Here is an 18249-nt window from a genome sequence, read left to right as displayed (position 1 = left end):
CAGCTATCACAGTTTATAAACACACTGTACTAGCTTAATTCAATGTGTACCGCATCTTGCAATTACAAGCTCATGCACATTTCTTAGGAGCCTGTATACATTTTTAGCAATTATAGGAAGTCGACTTGTTGATATACTGCCACTTTGATTGATAGCTTGTTTAAACTTAAATTCCTTATACAGATATAGGACTGTTTTATATAGACTTACTCCGGAATTAAGAATATTTTGGGTTTTTCCCAGTTAATTCTGGGGAACAAACAAACTTTTACAGCTTCTAAAATAAGCACAACAGGCTGAATTACCTATTATGAATGGCAGTGCACCATGAAGGTTCCAGTAAAAGTTTGTTTGTACCGGAGGGTATTAGCTTGGAAAAACCCACATTTGCGGAGTTCTGGATAACAACTTTTCAAAGTGGGCAAGTCCATTATAAAACATTACCAACGCAAGTGTGATCATTTTTATTATACATGCCCCATTAAATTTTATCTATGGATCAAATGAGATCAATACCAGGATGTAACACCTGTTTGAAAGTCATTACTATTAGACCACCATATTTCAAAAATCTGATTACAATCAGACATATTTTTTCTAAAAAATACAGTAAGGTCTGAACTTATTCGACATTGCATGTTTCACCTACTTAAAGACCAGATGTTTATAAAATGAGCTGATACAATCTGTTGACAAGCTGTTTTTCAAGACACATTGTACATGTACCAGTAACTACCTAACCCCGTTTAAAACATTTGCTATCAAAATTGGCAGTGTTTTACTCAGCTAATGGACGTTTGAATAACAAGATTTCATCTCTTAATGCAGTTTGTTTAATTTCCTTTTCAGATTAAAATATTTACCAACTAACCTGCTAATAGACCCAGGCAAATCTACACCTTCTGCAGTCTAGGCTCTATGCTAATGGTAACTCAATTTTTGTATTTTAATATTGAAATCCCTTAAAATTGCACTGTACTAAACTCAGAGCGAGTTCAGCTGGGCATGGGTAAGTTTATTTTCAATAATTCTCGTTTAGACTAAATTGTATTATCATCTACAAACTTTACACTTACAGATCCTGACTTTGGTTCGTTTGAAGGTTGTAACTATTTTACCAGTATCAGTCTATTATGGTAGCTTAAAGGATTACAAGTGCATAAATTCAATAATGGTCTTCATTCCTCCAGCCTGGTATATGAGCTTCAATTGGATACGTCCTCTACCAGTTTTGCTAGCAAGTGGTTTATTTTGAAGTCGTGTAGGCCAAATGGCATGAGATCAAAATCAGTTTTATCAATAAAGTATTATCAAAGGCTTGAATTGACAGACTGGTGACCCCAACCACTTGGCCAGATATATCTATGGAACATTTTTTTTCAGGTGAAATAGTCCCAAAGATGTGAAATGTATGGAGGACATCTGAAACTAAGAACACTTAAAGTAACAAACCAAGATGAATCTATACAGTCCAATAACAACAACACTCTGAGCAACAGAAATCATCATAAAACATTATTCAGAAACGGCTATTACTATTAAGCTCCAAGTAAATGTACAGCTACAAGCAATAAATTATATCACTGCCCAGTTTGGTAATAATCTGCAAACAAAACACTAGCGGTTTAAATAATAAGAGAAAGTAGATAAGATTTTTCTCTTTATTTTCCGGTATTTTAACAGGGCATAACTTAAGCTTTTGTTTCAGATTTTGACGTTGAAGCAGTCCTACTGTTAGATCGGCTTCTTTTTCTCTCCTTAGCTTCTTTAAGTCTCAAAGCAAGCAGTTTAGCATATTCTGCTGCATCTTCACGTTTCTTGGTGGAGCGTCTCCTCTTCAATGCCATACGGTGACGTTTTCTTTGTAAAACAACTGGTGTCACAAGCCTCTGAATCTTAGGAGCCTTACTTCTTGCCTTCAGTTCTGAAATTATATAAGAATATATTTCATGGTTATCAACAAAGAAGTGGTTTATAAACAAGAGGGCCATGATGGCCCTAGATCGCTCACCTGAATTATCAAACTCATCCAAACAATTACCTAGACAAGCATTCTGACCAAGTCTCATGACAGGTGAGTCAAAAATGTGACCACTACAGTGTTAACAAGGATTATCCATATTTGAGCAGTGCGACCTAGTTTTTTACCCAGGTGACACATATTCAAACTTGACCTAGAAATCATCAAAACAAACTTTCAGACCAATTTCCAGGATACTTGGATCAAAACAGTAGCAACTAGAGTGTTAACAAGATTTTTCTATTTTTAGCTCCGGTGACCTAGTTTCACATGCGATTTCGAACTCATCCAAGCAATTACCTAGACAAACATCCTGACCAAGTTTTGATGATAATTGAGTCGAAAATGTGACCACTAGAATGTTAACAAGGTTTTTCCATATTTGGGCGGTGTGACCTAGTTTTTCATCCAAGATGACCCATGTTCGATCTTGACTTAGAAATCATCAAAACAAACTTTCAGACCAATTAACAGAATATTTGGATCACAACAGTAGCCACTAGAGTGTTAACAAGATTTTTTTCTATTTTTAGCTCCTGTGACCTAGTTTTTCATCCGAAATGTCCCATGTTCGATTTATTCCCAGCAATGACCTAGACAAGTTTCCTGACCAAGTTTGATGACAATTGAGTCAAAATTGTGAAACCACTAGAGTGTTAACAAGGTTTTTCTATTTTTTAGCTCCTGTGACCTAGTTTTTTCATCCGAGATGACCCATGTTCGAACTCATCCGAGCTATCACCTAGACAAGCATCTTGATCAAGTTTGATGATGATTGATGCAAAAATGTGACCGCTAAAGTGTTAACAAGGTTTTTCTATTTTTAGCTCTGGTGACCTACTTTTTCATCCGAGATGACCCATGTTCGAACTCATCCAAGCTATCAACTAGATAAGCATCCTGACCAAGTTTGATGATGATTGATGCAAAAAATGTGACCACTAGAGTGTTCACAAGGTTTTTTCTATTTATAGCTCCGGTGACCTAGTTTTTCATCCGAGATGACCCATATTCGAACTCATCCGAGCTATTATCTAAACAAGCATCCTGACAAAGTTTGATGATGATTGGGTCAAAAATGTGACCACTAGAGTGTTCACAAGGTTTTTCTATTTTTAGCTCCTGTGACCTAGTTTTTCATCAGAGATGACCCATGTTCGAACTCATCCAAGCAATTGACTAGACAAGCATTCTGACCAAGTTTGATGATGATTGGTTCAAAAATGTGACCACTAGAGTGTTCACAAGGTTTTTCTATTTATAGCTCCTGTGACCTACTTTTTCATCCGAGATGACCCATGTTCGAACTCATCCAAGCTATCACCTAGACAAACATCCTGACCAAGTTTGATGATGATTGGGTCAAAAATGTGACCTCTAGAGTGTTCACAAGGTTTATCTATTTTTAGCTCTTGTGACCTAGTTTTTCATCCGAGATGACCCATGTTCGAACTCATCCGAGCTTTCAACTAGATAAGCATCCTGACCAAGTTTGATGATGATTGAGGCAAAAATGCGACCGCTAGAGTGTTCACAAGTAATTGTGGACGGCCGGACGGACGACGGACGACGGACATTCACCGATCCTAAAAGCTCACCCTGAGCAAGCTCAGGTGAGCTAAAAAGATTTCTATAACCTGTGTTAAAAATTCAATATATATACTAATTTGCAAGCTTAGTATTTGTTTTTTTCCCCCTAATTTGGATTTTTTCCTACATCATATAGGCTTTTGCCCATGAAACATCAAAACAAATTGTCTTGCTCAGGTATTAACCAGGATTGCCACAACATCATCTTGACTTGCTTGTCTAATTTATGTGAAGCATTTCTTGACATGTCCTTATAAAAATTCAACTTGTCTGTACAACCTGTGGAACAAACTTTGCAATACGGACAATAACTGTCCGAGAGCTTGATTTCAACATGAGCAGACTTATAAAATGCCAGTGGAAATTGCCAACAGTACTTATTTTTGCTAAACTTGCAAAATGTTTCATGTGCTGAGATAGGACATAAGTTATATGCTTGGATGATATGATTAGTTCTAGTGACAGTGATTTTTTCCCCTGTATTTTACAGCCGAATAAAGGCTGTTTCCCCTAGCTCAAAATAGTTATATTTTCCCCTAAAAAAGCCAATTTTTCCCCTGAAATGCCCTGTGCACTTCTTCACCAGAACCATGACTTATCAGCATATGACTAACTATATCAGCTAGAAGACAGAAAGCTTTCCCTGTAGCCTCTGCTATGTACCATGCATGTTAAATTTAATTGAAATTGAAAGTTGTGTGGGTAAATTTCATTCTCAATTGTTGGAATTTGATTTCCCCTTTTCTATTTTATCGCGCTATATTTCCCCCTTCAGAAAGCCACAGGTTGTTTTGAAAATTGGAAAAAAAAAATCACTGAGTGAGCTAAAATTCCTTGAACTTGCACAAATTTGAGGATATAAAATAGAGTAAATTCAAGTCCTAATGTCTATACTTCAGGCTATTCATATTAACCACTTTTTCTATTCATATAAACATAACAATAAATAAGAGAGGGGCTGCATATTAGGTGCTGTAACATTTTACTGTTTACATACAATTTTCATGTGTAATAACAGACTAATGAATTTCAAAAAATATTTCTCAAGATAAAGATTTATACCCTTGAAAGTTTTTTCTCATGTCAAGTATTTGAATTAGGCGATTTAACATTTAAACTAGTTAATGGCACTTACTATCCACAGAAAATACCTAAAACTTGTCAAAATATACAGTAATTTCTTGCTCTGTAAGTTTTGGGATAGAAATACTTACATGTAATTCTGATTAAGCTTAAAATTTTCTCATGTATTTAAATCTTATTATATAACAACACTCTTCAAGCAAAAACTGCTTTAGATTAAAATATTGAAACAAACTGGTAAACACATACTGTCAGTAGCTGGAAGTGGTCGCCTGACAACATATTGTCTAACATCGTCTTCTTTGTTTAGATTAAACAGGCGTCGGATCTTGCTTGCTCTCTTGGGTCCAAGACGACGGGGAACAGTCTTGTCTGTGAGGCCTGGAATCTCTTGTTCTCCTGAAAATATGTTAAACAAGTTTAGTTACTAGCAATTACATTGCTGTTAACATTTATTGTTGAACATATATCATAGCAAATAGTATGATTATAAATAAAATCAACAATAATTTATCACTGCAAACAAACTGAAATTCTAGCGTCATTCCTTCCAATAGTATACCTTTACTGTTCAAGCTGATTAGTATTTAAGTTAAATAATTACTGACTGTAGGGTAATGATTTAGAATACAACAACAAAACTACACCTCCTACCTTTCTTTACAATAGTGAGAGCAAGCACACTGAGGTTACTGTCTACAATGCAGCCTCGAACAGACTTCCTCTTCCTCTCTCCCTTCCTGCGGGGTCTGTAGCAGGAGTGACCTTTGCTCATAAGCAACTTGACTCTGCCATTAGTCAGAACTCCCTGTTTCATTGGGAAACCCTGCTTGTCATTGCCACCAGTTATACGTAGAACATAGCCCTACAAAATTAACATATACCTAAAAACAATACTTTTCATTTAAAAATATAATAAATAAAATATTTTAAAATTGAAGCAGACATGCTTCTTTTTGTAACAAACACTAAGAACTTTCAAAATCTTAATTTAAAATAAAGCAGTCTTTCATGTCCATCAAACTTAGAAATTTGCGCCAGTCCACTGCCCAAGGCCACTTTAAATCAAGCGCTGGTCCTGTGATTATTGCTATGTTGGTGGTCCAACGGGCCAGTAAAATTTGTTTGCCATAACAAGTATCTTAAGAAACAATCATCATTTGAAAGTGATTAATGTCAAGATAAAATTTAAATCTAAGTATACCTGAGTAACCTAATCAGAATAATAACTTAAACTGAAATATTAAAATGAATTTATATCAGAAATTTACAAATTTTCAGTGGATAAAAACAAAATTTCTTGGAGTTCATGTTTATTCTTTGTTGATAAAACAGACTATTACCAATGTTGCAGGTGCCGGTGCCAAAAGATGATCTTTTCTAAACATTTCAACAAACAAAAATTTACAGATTCATCAAAATATTTAAACACACTGATCATTGTATGATTAAATACACCACTTTGTGTAGCATGTATCAATTCATGCATCATACATTAATCTGGCAATCTACTAGACCTGTTAATCATTCCATTATGAATATTTTACCTTCCACTCATCTCCAAGACAGTCGGCAGAGATTTCTGTGGCAATTCTCTTCTCATACAGGGGTCTTATTCTTTTCTCATCATCTACTTCAATTAACTTCTGACAGCCAGTGGCTGGGTAAGATATGTTCAGCTATAAGAAGAAAATAAAAACAATATAATTATGATCACTTCAGAATTAAAAAGACATAACTCCAAAAAATACAGCTTTAAGAATTATGCAACTTGTCTTACAACTGCAGGTTGTCATGATAAACAAGTACTCCAAAATATGTTGATAACTTTGACAAAATGAAATCCAGCATCTACCTCTCTCATTATACATGTTTAAACAGAATTAATGACTGCAAACTTAAATATGACTGGAGGCAGATGCCAATTGATGAATTGTTTATGTTACACTGACATCACATTAAAATCAATAAAAAAAATATGTCTAAGTGTAACATGTTTGAGAAAAGTCCTCAACTGGGCGCCACCTTTTAGAAAATATTGCAATGGTTCTATAACTGAGCTATAATTGATTTCAGAACGCTTTTGAAAAAACATTTAATGAAAGGAGGCCCAAGCTTTGGCTTGCCCGGCTATCGACTACATGTGTATATTTAAAATAAATATATATATATAGAATTCTAAGTAAACCCAAGTCTACTTTTCAGTGTCATTTCAAATTGGGCACCATCATTTTTAATGTAACTCAATGATAATCCCCTGTGTATTCCGATTACATATGAATCAACAACTTTTAGACTGAAGAATAATCGGAGTTCCAATTGAAAACTGAATCGATGCATGAAATACTATCTATCTACATCATACTGCTTCAAAATTGTAATTAATTACACTAAGCAGGCACGTTATCTGGGAATAGCTGTTAAAAACAAATATGTAAGGTGCAAATTTATAGGCACAAGGTAAAAGCAAGTTAAAAAGAACTACAAGACAGAGATAAAATTTAAAATCAAAGTTGGCTTGGAACTGGTAAAAAGGATGCCCAGTAAGAGGTCTAAACTGGGACTAGCTTGTAAGGACATGGGTAGGCCAAATACTGAATGACATCTTCAAAACATAAAATGTAAAATAAAAATATGAACAAAGTTTTTTGTTATCTGACTTTCCCATTCATAAGACTTGCCTACTTTAACATTATACTAAAAATATTAAATCAGCCTATTATATATACCCTTGTTTTGACCCCTGGGCCTGGGTCTAAAATTATATTGGATGCAACACATACTGTGCATTGGACTATTAACTTAAGCTTGGATATGAAAAACTAAACGTTTCACAACAATGTTATTGAATACAGAAGAATTAAAAGCATATGAGCTTGAAGATATTAAAGTAATCAAGGTGAAACAGGCCCGACATGAAAACTTTTGACACTTAAACCAAAATAGTACACCTTCATGATCAAGTAAAATCGGAGGGAATCCGCATATATTTTTCACGAATGAACTTAAATTACTGATTGTATTGAAATTTAAGGTATTGAATGGACGTTGCTCTTTCTATTTTAGCTATTTCACATCTGGATACCCATATATTTGTCTTTGTTTTCGTACCTTCATGCCGATCCAAACGATCAGTTCGGCTTCAACCGGAAGAAAGAACGATTCCGGAAGTTGAAGAAATAATCTCAATTCTTTTTATTATTTTACAGTCACAGAATGATAATAACTGAAAATAAAGAATAAAAAATTAAAAATAAGATTTTAATAATATTGGTACAAGTAAAAAGCTCTTTTTGCATCTTTGAAATGTTTTAAAGCATGGATTTTACTTTGTGCTGAGACTACAAATGATCTGGGTTAATAAACGCGCGCTTAAAGATCAAAACACACAACAAGGAATTTTTGCGAACTAGATTTAAGTTTTAAAACGAAAGCGACAACATAGAACTAGACCGCAGATGTTCCCATTTACATTGGCTTACAGGTGTTTGTTTCATTTGCTAACAGAACAAAAAAATTTCTTTGCCTTCCTGAATGAATGAAAATGTATCCATAAAACGCGAAAACCCATGATAATGTGCAGGTTATAAACAACTATTTTTTTCGAAATCACTCTCTGTTGTTTTACATACTGCTGAGTTATGTATATTGTATTTAATGTCAGCTGTTTTACAGTTATATGAAGATAAATGTTACCATGCCATGAAAAACCTTTATGATTTAATTACAATCATAATATGAAATTAGGTGCTACCTGAGAATGGCGCGGAAAGCATTTATCATTTAATAATATGAAATAAGGTGCTACCTAATATGAAATTAGGCAAAGCCTATAGACGGGGAAGTCGTTAAAAAATCCTTTCTTTCCGTTTAAAAGGTGTCATTCGGTATTACATGCACTGCTTCCGTTTTCACTCGGAACACTCGACGATTATTATTTATCCGAAAAGTTGAGATTTGTTCCGTTATCGGAATACCCCGCCTATTATCATTGAGTTACATTGTAAATGGCGGCGCCCGACTAGAACTGACACAGAAAATTTCATTGATAGGTATAGAATTCTATATATTTTTTAATTGTCTTTTTATTTGATTTTATTTTAAATATACACATGTAGTCTATAGCCGGGCAAGCCAAAGCCCGGACCCGCTTCGCGGGCCCGGTCTTTGACTTCCCCGTATTAGAGGTGCAACGATACCTTTCGATGCATCGAAAACCGGTTTTATGAACGCCGATTCGATATCCGATACCAACTGTAACATTTTCGATTCGATTCCTCACCCACAAATAAACATGGAAAAAAAGTGAGAGTTTTAGTCTTTCCCTTCGCGCTTCATCACATTAAATACGATTGGCCAGTTAAAACTCGGTCATCCAATCAGTGGGCGCGTAATGTTTTATTTTCGGCAAACAAGTCAAAATGGCTACCAACATCAATGTTGATAAAATAAAATTAAAAAATCCTCCTAAAATATTAAAATCAAAGGTTTGGGAACACTTTGGGTTTCGGAAAGGCCAGGACACGGATAAAGCTACTTGCAAAATATGCTTTATGGACGTGTCATATCCAAAGTCCAGCAGTACGTCTAATTTAATGCAACATATGAAACGAAAACACGATGTCATGGATGTGGACTTGTCTTTTAAGCTTTATTCGTGTCCTGGCCTTCCCGAAATAAGTTTGATTAGTACTACAGTAAGTAGGCATATTTGACATTGGGATTGATGATTATTTCTTTAGTCAAGTGTGAAAATAAGTGATAATTTCATGAATTTCATTTTTTCTGTATTGTTTACTAGACTAAGAAGTATTGTGTGACAACACTGACATTAGGATTGATTATTCATTTTACATATTATGGGAATTATAAACAGAATATCTGAATATTCATTTTGCATATCATGGGAATTATAAACAGAATATCTGAATATCAGTTCTAACAACCTTGTGAAACTTTGTTTATTATTATTTACTTTACAATTTACATACTTTGTTAAATTTCTAGTCAGTAGTCAGCAGAAGGTATCTGTGATAGTCATGTTACTGAGATTAATGATTATTTGCCTGATTAAAATTATTTTCCAAATAGACAAGAGCTTTTTATTCTCATAAACACAATTCTTAACCTTTTCCCTGATACAGCCCCCTTAATTTACTGCTTTACACCCCATAATACAGTAGCCAGATAGATAATCAATAATCAATATCCTACTGATAAGGAGTCACACACTATCTCCATATAGGGTATGATAAATTATAGGTAAAATTGGTCAAATTAGATACCTATATACTTTAACTGGAAAATAAAGTATTAAGTTGTGTTTTGACAATTTTTGTATCAATAAAAAGTTTGTAGAGAATTGAAATACCTTTCCAATGGTATAAATATCATATTTGTTGGGTTTATACAAATATGTCTACATGAGTTATAAAGTAATAAACTATATACTAGGTGTTTTTTTCTCCATTGTTTCAGATAAATTAGGCTACTTATGTGTTTTAACTAATGTGAAATGGTTTAATTACAAGTTTGACAATATATATGTCAATGTAAGATTTGTAGAGATTTGAATTATCTTTCCAGTGGTATAAATTTTATATTTGTGGGCTTTATAACAGTATAATTACAGTAGTTATAAACAATAAAATGATGTATAATTTTTTCTCTCATTAGGGAAATATGGCTAATTTATTATTAATTTTTTTGGTTTATGCAGCATTCATTTTTAGTGAAATAAATAACAACAAGTTCTTTTTTTACCTTTTTTTATACCAGTAAAAAGAAATCTCACTTTTTTTTTTTTATTTATTTTATCAGTTTTTTTTTTATATTTTATTTCATAATAGTAACTGTCATTTCTGTAATACATGTATATAACTGTTGAATGAAATATTTCAGAATTTCTGCTGTCATGGTCATATATTTTCTTCATGAATTATGAATTTAATTAAATTTTATCATTTATAGATCTAATTTAGATCAAATGATGATAAAGGAAAGACATCCTCGAGTTCCACGGCCTTTTCGGCATTTTCATGTTGCCGACATCAAAGATGATATATGGGATATGATTTTATCATGTCGTATAATACACGGCCCCATGCTGTGTCTGTTATGAAAACAATAGCGCACATGAAAGAATTTAAACTATTAAACATTTCTTTGTCGGTCATTTTCTTAAAAAAATCGCCGCTGCTACCGGAAATATTTTATTGCAGGGGCCAGAGAGATACCCCTTGTCAGGACGTTAATTAATCCGTGTATATACACATGTCAGCTATCATAAACCAAAACAAACATCAAATCCATTATACCATGCCTGGCACGTGAACGACCCGTGATCATATAAATACTATTTATTCATTAGATGCTATTTTTAGACACTTTTGTTCCTGTCTTACGATACGTTCTATATTTATTTCATTGACCCGCGCACTCATTAACTGCGTGACGTAAGGAAAACCCCTCACCTGGTTGGTCGCTAATTATACAAAAACTTTAAATAGTAACACCATAATTTTATGCACGGAATCCCCTCATGAAATGTTGATCTTTACGATAACACAATTTACAGGTCTATTTTCCGGGAAAATTGTTGATTTTTGGACAGGTAAATATTGAAGTCGGCGAAAGTCGCTTCCATTGAGATCATGCATGTCGGCGATTCTCGCTTACATGCGGTAATCGATAAAGCCGTCGATTCTCGCTTCTATCAGGGAATGGTAAAAGACGGCGATTCTCGCTTCTATAAGGGAAAAGGTTAAGTCAAATAAGTTTATATAATAGTTATATTACAGAAAAGCAAAGCACTAGGTTGAAGGCCACTCACTTTTGGAACAGACAAGCAGAATTATATACCAAAGATAAATTAGTAATCAGAAATGTATCGAATCGAAAAAAATCGAATCGAAGTGTCTAAAATCGAAATCGAATCGAATCGAACATTTGGTGTATCGTTGCAGCCCTACTACCTATGGCGCGGAAAGCTCTTATGATTTATGATTAAAGCATAACATGTTTAGTGTAATGTTAACAAGATCTATAATGCAATTCATTAATAAGTAAATGCAGGTATTTTGTACCGTAATTAGAAACGAATAAATTGGTGGTGTTCAACCTATCATCGGAAGAGGGACCACTGCGCATGCATCGGCGTTTGGAAAATCCCGTCCGCCATTTTCTGTTAATCTCTAATCACATATGTTGTTTTTACTTTATTTTTAATGTGCTAATTTATCAAAAAGGATTTAAAAGTAACTTTTTACATTTATCATCGTTACTACAGTTTTTATGAATGAATTGAATGTTTATTTTCTGATTTTGTACATCAATCTTTCGGAAGTGTTATTAAGCATGCGTCTGCTAGCAATAGTCTGAATGATGTAGACGCTCATTAAAAGCGCTGTGATATCTATATTTAGCTCAAAGGATTTCAAAATGGCGGCGCCTTGTTAACTAAGGATTTTTTCACAGCTCATTAGGTATAGGATATATATTTTTTGAAAATTTTCATTTACTTTTAATTTGATTTCATTTGAATTGATACGCGTCATACATGTTATCTAAGAGCGCTACAGCCCTCGCGGGGCCTTTGGCCCCGCTCGGACTTTCCGCGTATCAAACATAGAGCTACATAAAAACCAGATCTTTCTTGCTCTTCGTAAATAAGTAAATGCAGATATTTTGTACCGTAAAACAGATACAAATAAAATCATGGTGCTCAACCAATCATCAGAATGCTCCGAATATTTCCGGAAATCCCGAAACTCCTCGCAGTGAATTGATTGGCTATGCTCTGTGAAGCAAAGCAAAGGGAGACAAGTGCGTCAGAGTTTCGAAAATTCATTCTGCCATTTTTTTTATTAATCTCTAATCACAGGTTAATGTTTTAACGTTATCTGTAATGTACTGGTTCATGTTAATGGACAGGGCTCCAGATAAGATGCGTATACGCGTAAATTACGCATGGAAATAACACATTTATGCATTCAAAACAAAATTTGAGCGTATGAAAACGCACACAAAATTCAGGTTACGCATTGAGCAACATGGTGATTATCTTATTTTTAATTTCGTCTGAACGCTTTGCAAGCGTCTACCGGTAACTTCCTGTAGTTCCGACCATTATCGGTTGTTATCGTATGTATAGTATGGTGGTGGAATTAACTTCGTATGAATGCTTTGCAACGTCTTACGGTAACTTCCTGTAGTTCCGACTATCATCGGATGTTATCGTATGTATAGTAAGGTGGTGGAATTAACGCAATTTCATAAACATCCGGTACAATGTCGCTGTCAAAAGTTAAAACGATTGACTCGTATTTTCAGCCGAAAAAAATCGGCGAAGGTTGTAATTAATGAAATTATTAGCGCTGCCACATATGAGCAACAGAAACATTCCTCAGGTTCAGATAAAACGTATGCCATTTGGAAATGCAAGATTATAAACCAAGGGAGTCCAAATAGCAAAATAAATGACTGACATATCTTGTATTACAAGTATGATAATGCAAAAAATTGGAAGCATGATAAATGTTTTACTCTTTTACATACATTTTAAGGAGTAAAAATACTCCTGCCAAATTTCAGATTTCAAGTTTTACTCATTCACAAAAAAATCAATGAGTAATTACTCATTGCCCTAAATAATTATCTGGAGCCCTGATGGATATGTTAAAGGTATTTTTAACTTTTTTTCTCATGATCACAAAGAAGAAAACTATCCTTTTTTTTTCGCCAGTTTACATTCTTCATTCATTATCAGTGTTCCCATTCACGCACAAATGTACGTGAATCACGCATAATTTACAAAAATCACGCATGAAATTACAGCTAGGTGCGTGCATGCACATATAAAAATTGAAGTAAAACTGCCAAAAAATTATCCGCAAATTCGAAGCACATATCAATAATCTACTCATAAATCTCTGAAATTGTTTACAAGACCGTAATTTAATCCCATCAGTCATAACTGAGGTCATGACTCGGGTTTCCCAGCTGTTCTATTTTTAGCTCATGGACTGGTTTATAATTATTAACGTCGCTTCGCGACGCTCTATATTAAAAGCAGTAACAAGTCTACATCCGGGTGATACAAATAAGCCGTCTGAAATATTAAAAAAATCGCCGGAAAAGTTATTGAATATGCAACGCAATTTAAATGAATGGTTCCATAAAAGCGATTCCAGCGAAAATCGCCGACCCTTACTCAATCCTCTAGCGCAAATCAAAAACCAGGCCTTAGTGAAAATAGTGTTGAACCCCCCAAAAGAAACATTGCAAGCGATTTCAGAACTCCTGGTTGTTTGAATTTTCATGGCTTAGATTTTACAAAGACAATGGGAAAATGTTTTGTTTAACATGCGAGACATATGAAAAAAAACACTAAAAAGTGTCTGAAATCGGCGTTTACAATTGGGACTAATAATTTCCAGCGGTCAGCATTAGTTAGACACCAGAAATGTGACGATCACAATGTGTCATGCAACGCCAAAAAGCAACAATCTTACATGACTGCTGCTGTAAAAATAGTATGTGTTTAACTGACTTGCTTGTCTTTATAGTTTGTACCCCCTAAATATTCTGTGCACCCCCAAAAATATGACCTAGGGGGTACATGTACCCTCAACTTTAAATTCTAGTGGGAACACTGATTATCATATAAATATCTGTGTGAAGAGATGAATTAGATCTTTAAAAGTTCATTCTGTTGGGTGAAAAAGCATTTAATCATTTAAGGGCCTTGTGCAGTATATACTGGAATACGGTATTTAGTGTAATGCAACACATTTACTCCATTTTTGTTAATGTCTATTCAAAGTTGTTGTTTTTATGTTACATTTGTATTTTAACATGATGATTTTTTCAAAAATGATGTAAAAAATTTCTAAATCATTCATTTGCCAAAAGTATCATTCTAATCTAGCAACAGTCTGAATTGTGTAAGTGCTTTTATTAGATGGTTTTTTCAAAAGTGCCTGAAATCTAATTATAGCTCAAACTAGAGCAGAGCTGTCATCAATAGAGACAATATCGATGTATCGTTGGTATTTTTCTGTCGATCAATAATCAATACGCATTTAAAAAATCGAATATTTTTATTTATTATTTAAATGTGTATAAATTATGAAAATTTACTAAAAATTCATACAAAAAGCAAGTGGCCATGTCTAACACTAAGCTGTTGTTACATAATGGACACATTTCATAGCAGTGATGACAAAATATAGTCGGAAAAAAATCATGCAAAGGTCCATTAGAGACAGGACACAACATATTTACATGAACAGAACATTTATTTTACTAAAATCATTTAAACAGATAAGAAAAAGTTCTATTATATACATGAAAATAAGAGTATTTATTGATAAATCGGTGTATCGCCGATATGTGTCAACCGATATTGATGTAACATCAATATGCTAATCAATGACAGCTCTAGCTCAAATATAGAACCAGTCCAGTATTTTCAAAATGGTTGCAGCCATCTAGCTAGGGATTTTTCTCAAATGTTAAACTCAGACATGCATGTATATTTTTTTTATTGATTTTAATGTGATTTACAGCCCTTGTAGGGCTTTTTTCACAGGCTGTGGAAGCACTGGGCCCTTCCGCTAATTTTGGGGAAAAATATGATATTTTTATAAAGTGGAGGAAAAAAACTTTGTCAATTAAATTTTTAGGGAAAACTGCATGATTTTAAAGAATTTTTCCTTAAATGGTCCCTTCTACAGAAGGAAAAAACCCAACTGATTCATATTAGCTCAGCAGATATGATTTATTGATATGTTTATATGATATTTACAGAAGAATGTTAAGAAGAATTTCAATAATTTCTTGCTGATAATGGATGAGATGGAGGATTCCAATTTCACAGAGAACACCCAAGGACAGTCCAGTTTTATAATATTACCATCCCAAGAGGAATCCCAACAAGAATCCCAACCTGACAAACAAATGATCAAAATCATCAAAAATCTGCCGGCTTTACAAGTAAGTTCCAGATATAATTTTATGACTTATTTTTCAGTGACTTTTACCAACTGAATGAGTCATTTGATGTCTATTAAAGAAACTGATTGACAGTAAAAATATTAATTGCTTTCATCATATACAATAATACATTTATTACTATAAAGTATAATACATTTATATTCACTGCCAATAGTTTTATTAAAGTGAAGGCACGTTTGTTAAACGTAAAAGAGCATCATATGATGTCAAATTAAATTGACTGTTATTGAGTTTGGAAAAGAAAACTCTTTAATTGTCCATGTGCATGTGAGAGAAAGTTTAAGTTGGTGTCTATGTAACAGAGAAAACGGTTAGAGATCGGAGATTTAAGGCACAGAAGTAATGTTATACGGCATCTAAGTCTATTAAAAAGCAGAGAACTGTTCTTTAACTGTTCTTTAACCTTATGATGAATTAGAAACTCAATTAAAACAATGGAGTCATGAACTTAAAGGAAATGGAAAGTGACAAATGCCAAAATTTGTTTGAGAGCACTTCAACTGTCCAAGAAATTTGCCATACTGAATTCAAGGTATCTAAACTGTGGTGTGCTCCTGACATTGTGGCAATGTACTCAGATCACACAAAAACTGCCAAAAGATGTGGATACTAAGGTGACTTATTTCCAGAAATTTGTCATAGATCTACAAAAGAGAAACAAGTTTAAACAACGATATATTGGAAATATCGACAAATCACCATTGTGGATTTTAAGGGGGCCAGTTGAGTGTCTGTGAAGACATCAGTGGCAAAAAAGTCTCATTCTATAGCAGTGCTATCCTGTTTAGCAGATGATACCAAAGGAGAGCTTGCTATTGTGTTCAAACAGTAACTATACATAATGCTTAAAAAAACAGTTACCAAGAGATGTTGTAGTGTACATTTAAGAAAAGGGATTGGCTGATGAAAGTGTCTTAATGAAATGGTTGAATGATGTGTGGTTCAAACAGCCTGGTGCATTTCATAATAAAAAGTCATTACTCATGTACTAATTTGAGATATATTCCATGCACTTTTGTTGGATAGTATTAAAAAAAACCTGAAGCAACAAAACAGTCAAGTGATCTTTATATGGAGGTAACTTAGCTCTGTTTAATCAATGACGGTTTGTTGAAATGTAGTCTTTATTATAAGGGTGATCTTCATTTGGAGGCAGTTTTTAACATAGGTTTGACTGAACTACATTCAAATTTTTTCTATTTTCTTTACAATAATGGTGGAGACTAAAGTCATAAATTAGTAGTTAAAGAGAACTTTGCATAATAATCTGTTGTATGGTTTCAGAATCCAGACAAGGCAGTATTGTCAAGTGATACGTGTACTGATGAGGAGCATGAAAAAGGTAGGACAAAGATGAATTGTCTTGTAAAGAATCTTTAAAGGGAGAGGCAGTAATTGTGTTTCTTCATTCTAAACAAACTTTCTTCCATTCTCTCTAGTTAAGATGTACTTAGTGGACATCATGTATTTACATGAAAGTAGATGATTAGTATTGGGGCTTGGTACTGCAGGAAAGAGCATATTGCGGTATTTACCATGGTATATGGCAACTTTTACTTTATGCCAACACAGCAGATGTGCTATAATAAAGGTTCATAAAATTGTGACAAAATCTCAGCAAACTGGCATATTTAATACTGTTTTTTTACAAGACAACTATTTGTTTGGTTGGAATAAAGAGAAATAATATTATAATTGACTAAATCTGTATCTTTATTAGTCAATTTATCGGTATTAAAATAAAATATTGATTGATAATGATTAGATCATAGTTTTAAATTTAAAAATTGTTGTTTATTCATTCTATAAAACATAAGGGGTAAAAAAAAGCATTTTTTTATTTTTGCCTTAAAGAAAGGGGGTGTGGTCATATTTCTTTTTTTTATTTCGGGAAAAAATTTCTTTTCTGGTGTCCATACAATATGTGGCAAAACCCAGACGGAAATTTTGTTGGCCCTCAGACTGTTTTAGGTAAATGCTAAATTTAAAACTTAAAAATTTTGTACTTTTGCCATTTTAAAAAAAGTGAAAATTAAAAACCCATAACTCTTTTTTGCATAATTTTGAAGTGATTGTCCATTGTAATTCTTCATACTTAATTCTTTCCTATTTTTTAGCCAGGACAATGGGAGTTCTAGTTTTCCTAGCTATCATGCAGACAGTAAATTAGTTATAAACCTTTAAATGTTCTATATTTTGTTTGTTTCCAGTGAGTCTGACTCTGACGAAGAAGTAACTATTATACAGAAAAAGCTTTCAGGTAGTGCTCATTGTTGAATAATATAAAAACTTTAAATGGGATTCATTTAATGGTTGAAAAGTGTATAAAATGCATTCTAACTTAAATAATGTGGAAATAATAAACATTTAAGTAAGTGATATTCATAAATTATGTCTAGTATCAAATTTATAAATATTGTTTATAATAAAGAGAACTATACAAATATTGAATTACCTTATATCCAGGGGAGAGAACTGGTGGAAAGAGTGAAAATCACAGCTCTAGTGACGGCAGTAGTCCTGGCAATATGTCAAGGTAA

At 33.5% G+C, this 18249-nt stretch overlaps 2 protein-coding genes and 1 long non-coding RNA gene across 3 annotated transcripts in view; 2 read left to right on the top strand and 1 right to left on the bottom strand.

The window, feature by feature from the left end:
• Positions 1-1647: 1647 nt before the first annotated feature.
• Positions 1648-7939, bottom strand: LOC132754631 (small ribosomal subunit protein eS6-like). Its single transcript, XM_060745293.1, has 5 exons — positions 7805-7939; positions 6241-6372; positions 5348-5558; positions 4943-5092; positions 1648-1924 (listed from the first exon to the last, which is right to left on the bottom strand). The coding sequence occupies exons 1-5, from the start codon at positions 7808-7810 to the stop codon at positions 1692-1694; spliced, it is 732 nt and encodes a 243-aa protein (XP_060601276.1). The 5' UTR covers positions 7811-7939; the 3' UTR covers positions 1648-1691.
• An 87-nt stretch (positions 7940-8026) lies between these two features.
• Positions 8027-17052, top strand: LOC132754642 (uncharacterized). Its single transcript, XR_009629108.1, has 3 exons — positions 8027-8177; positions 15503-15688; positions 16994-17052. It is a non-coding gene; the product is annotated as an uncharacterized LOC132754642 (long non-coding RNA).
• Positions 17053-17856: 804 nt separating this feature from the next.
• LOC132754480 (TP53-binding protein 1-like) overlaps positions 17857-18249 on the top strand; it is a 33556-nt gene continuing 33163 nt past the window's right edge. Inside the window, exons 1-2 of the mRNA XM_060745119.1 lie at positions 17857-17969; positions 18176-18245. Coding sequence (XP_060601102.1) covers positions 17894-17969; positions 18176-18245 — 146 coding nt within the window. The 5' untranslated portion in view covers positions 17857-17893. The remainder of the gene's footprint in view (positions 17970-18175; positions 18246-18249) is intronic.

Source organism: Ruditapes philippinarum, unplaced genomic scaffold (assembly GCF_026571515.1).
Source record: "Ruditapes philippinarum isolate M1 unplaced genomic scaffold, ASM2657151v2 ctg134_1_1_1_1, whole genome shotgun sequence".
NCBI classification, from domain to species: domain Eukaryota; kingdom Metazoa; phylum Mollusca; class Bivalvia; order Venerida; family Veneridae; genus Ruditapes; species Ruditapes philippinarum.
The sequence above is the reverse complement of the archived record's forward strand: the minus strand, read 5'-3'. Positions and strand labels throughout refer to the sequence as shown.

Excerpts from the sequence above, each read along its gene's own strand:
- LOC132754631 (XM_060745293.1), bottom strand. Across the intron at positions 5,093-5,347 it reads TCTCACTATTGTAAAGAAAG|GAGAACAAGAGATTCCAGGC; the intron begins GTAGGAGGTGTA and ends ACATATTTTCAG. Across the intron at positions 1,925-4,942 it reads ACCACTTCCAGCTACTGACA|AACTGAAGGCAAGAAGTAAG; the intron begins GTATGTGTTTAC and ends ATATAATTTCAG.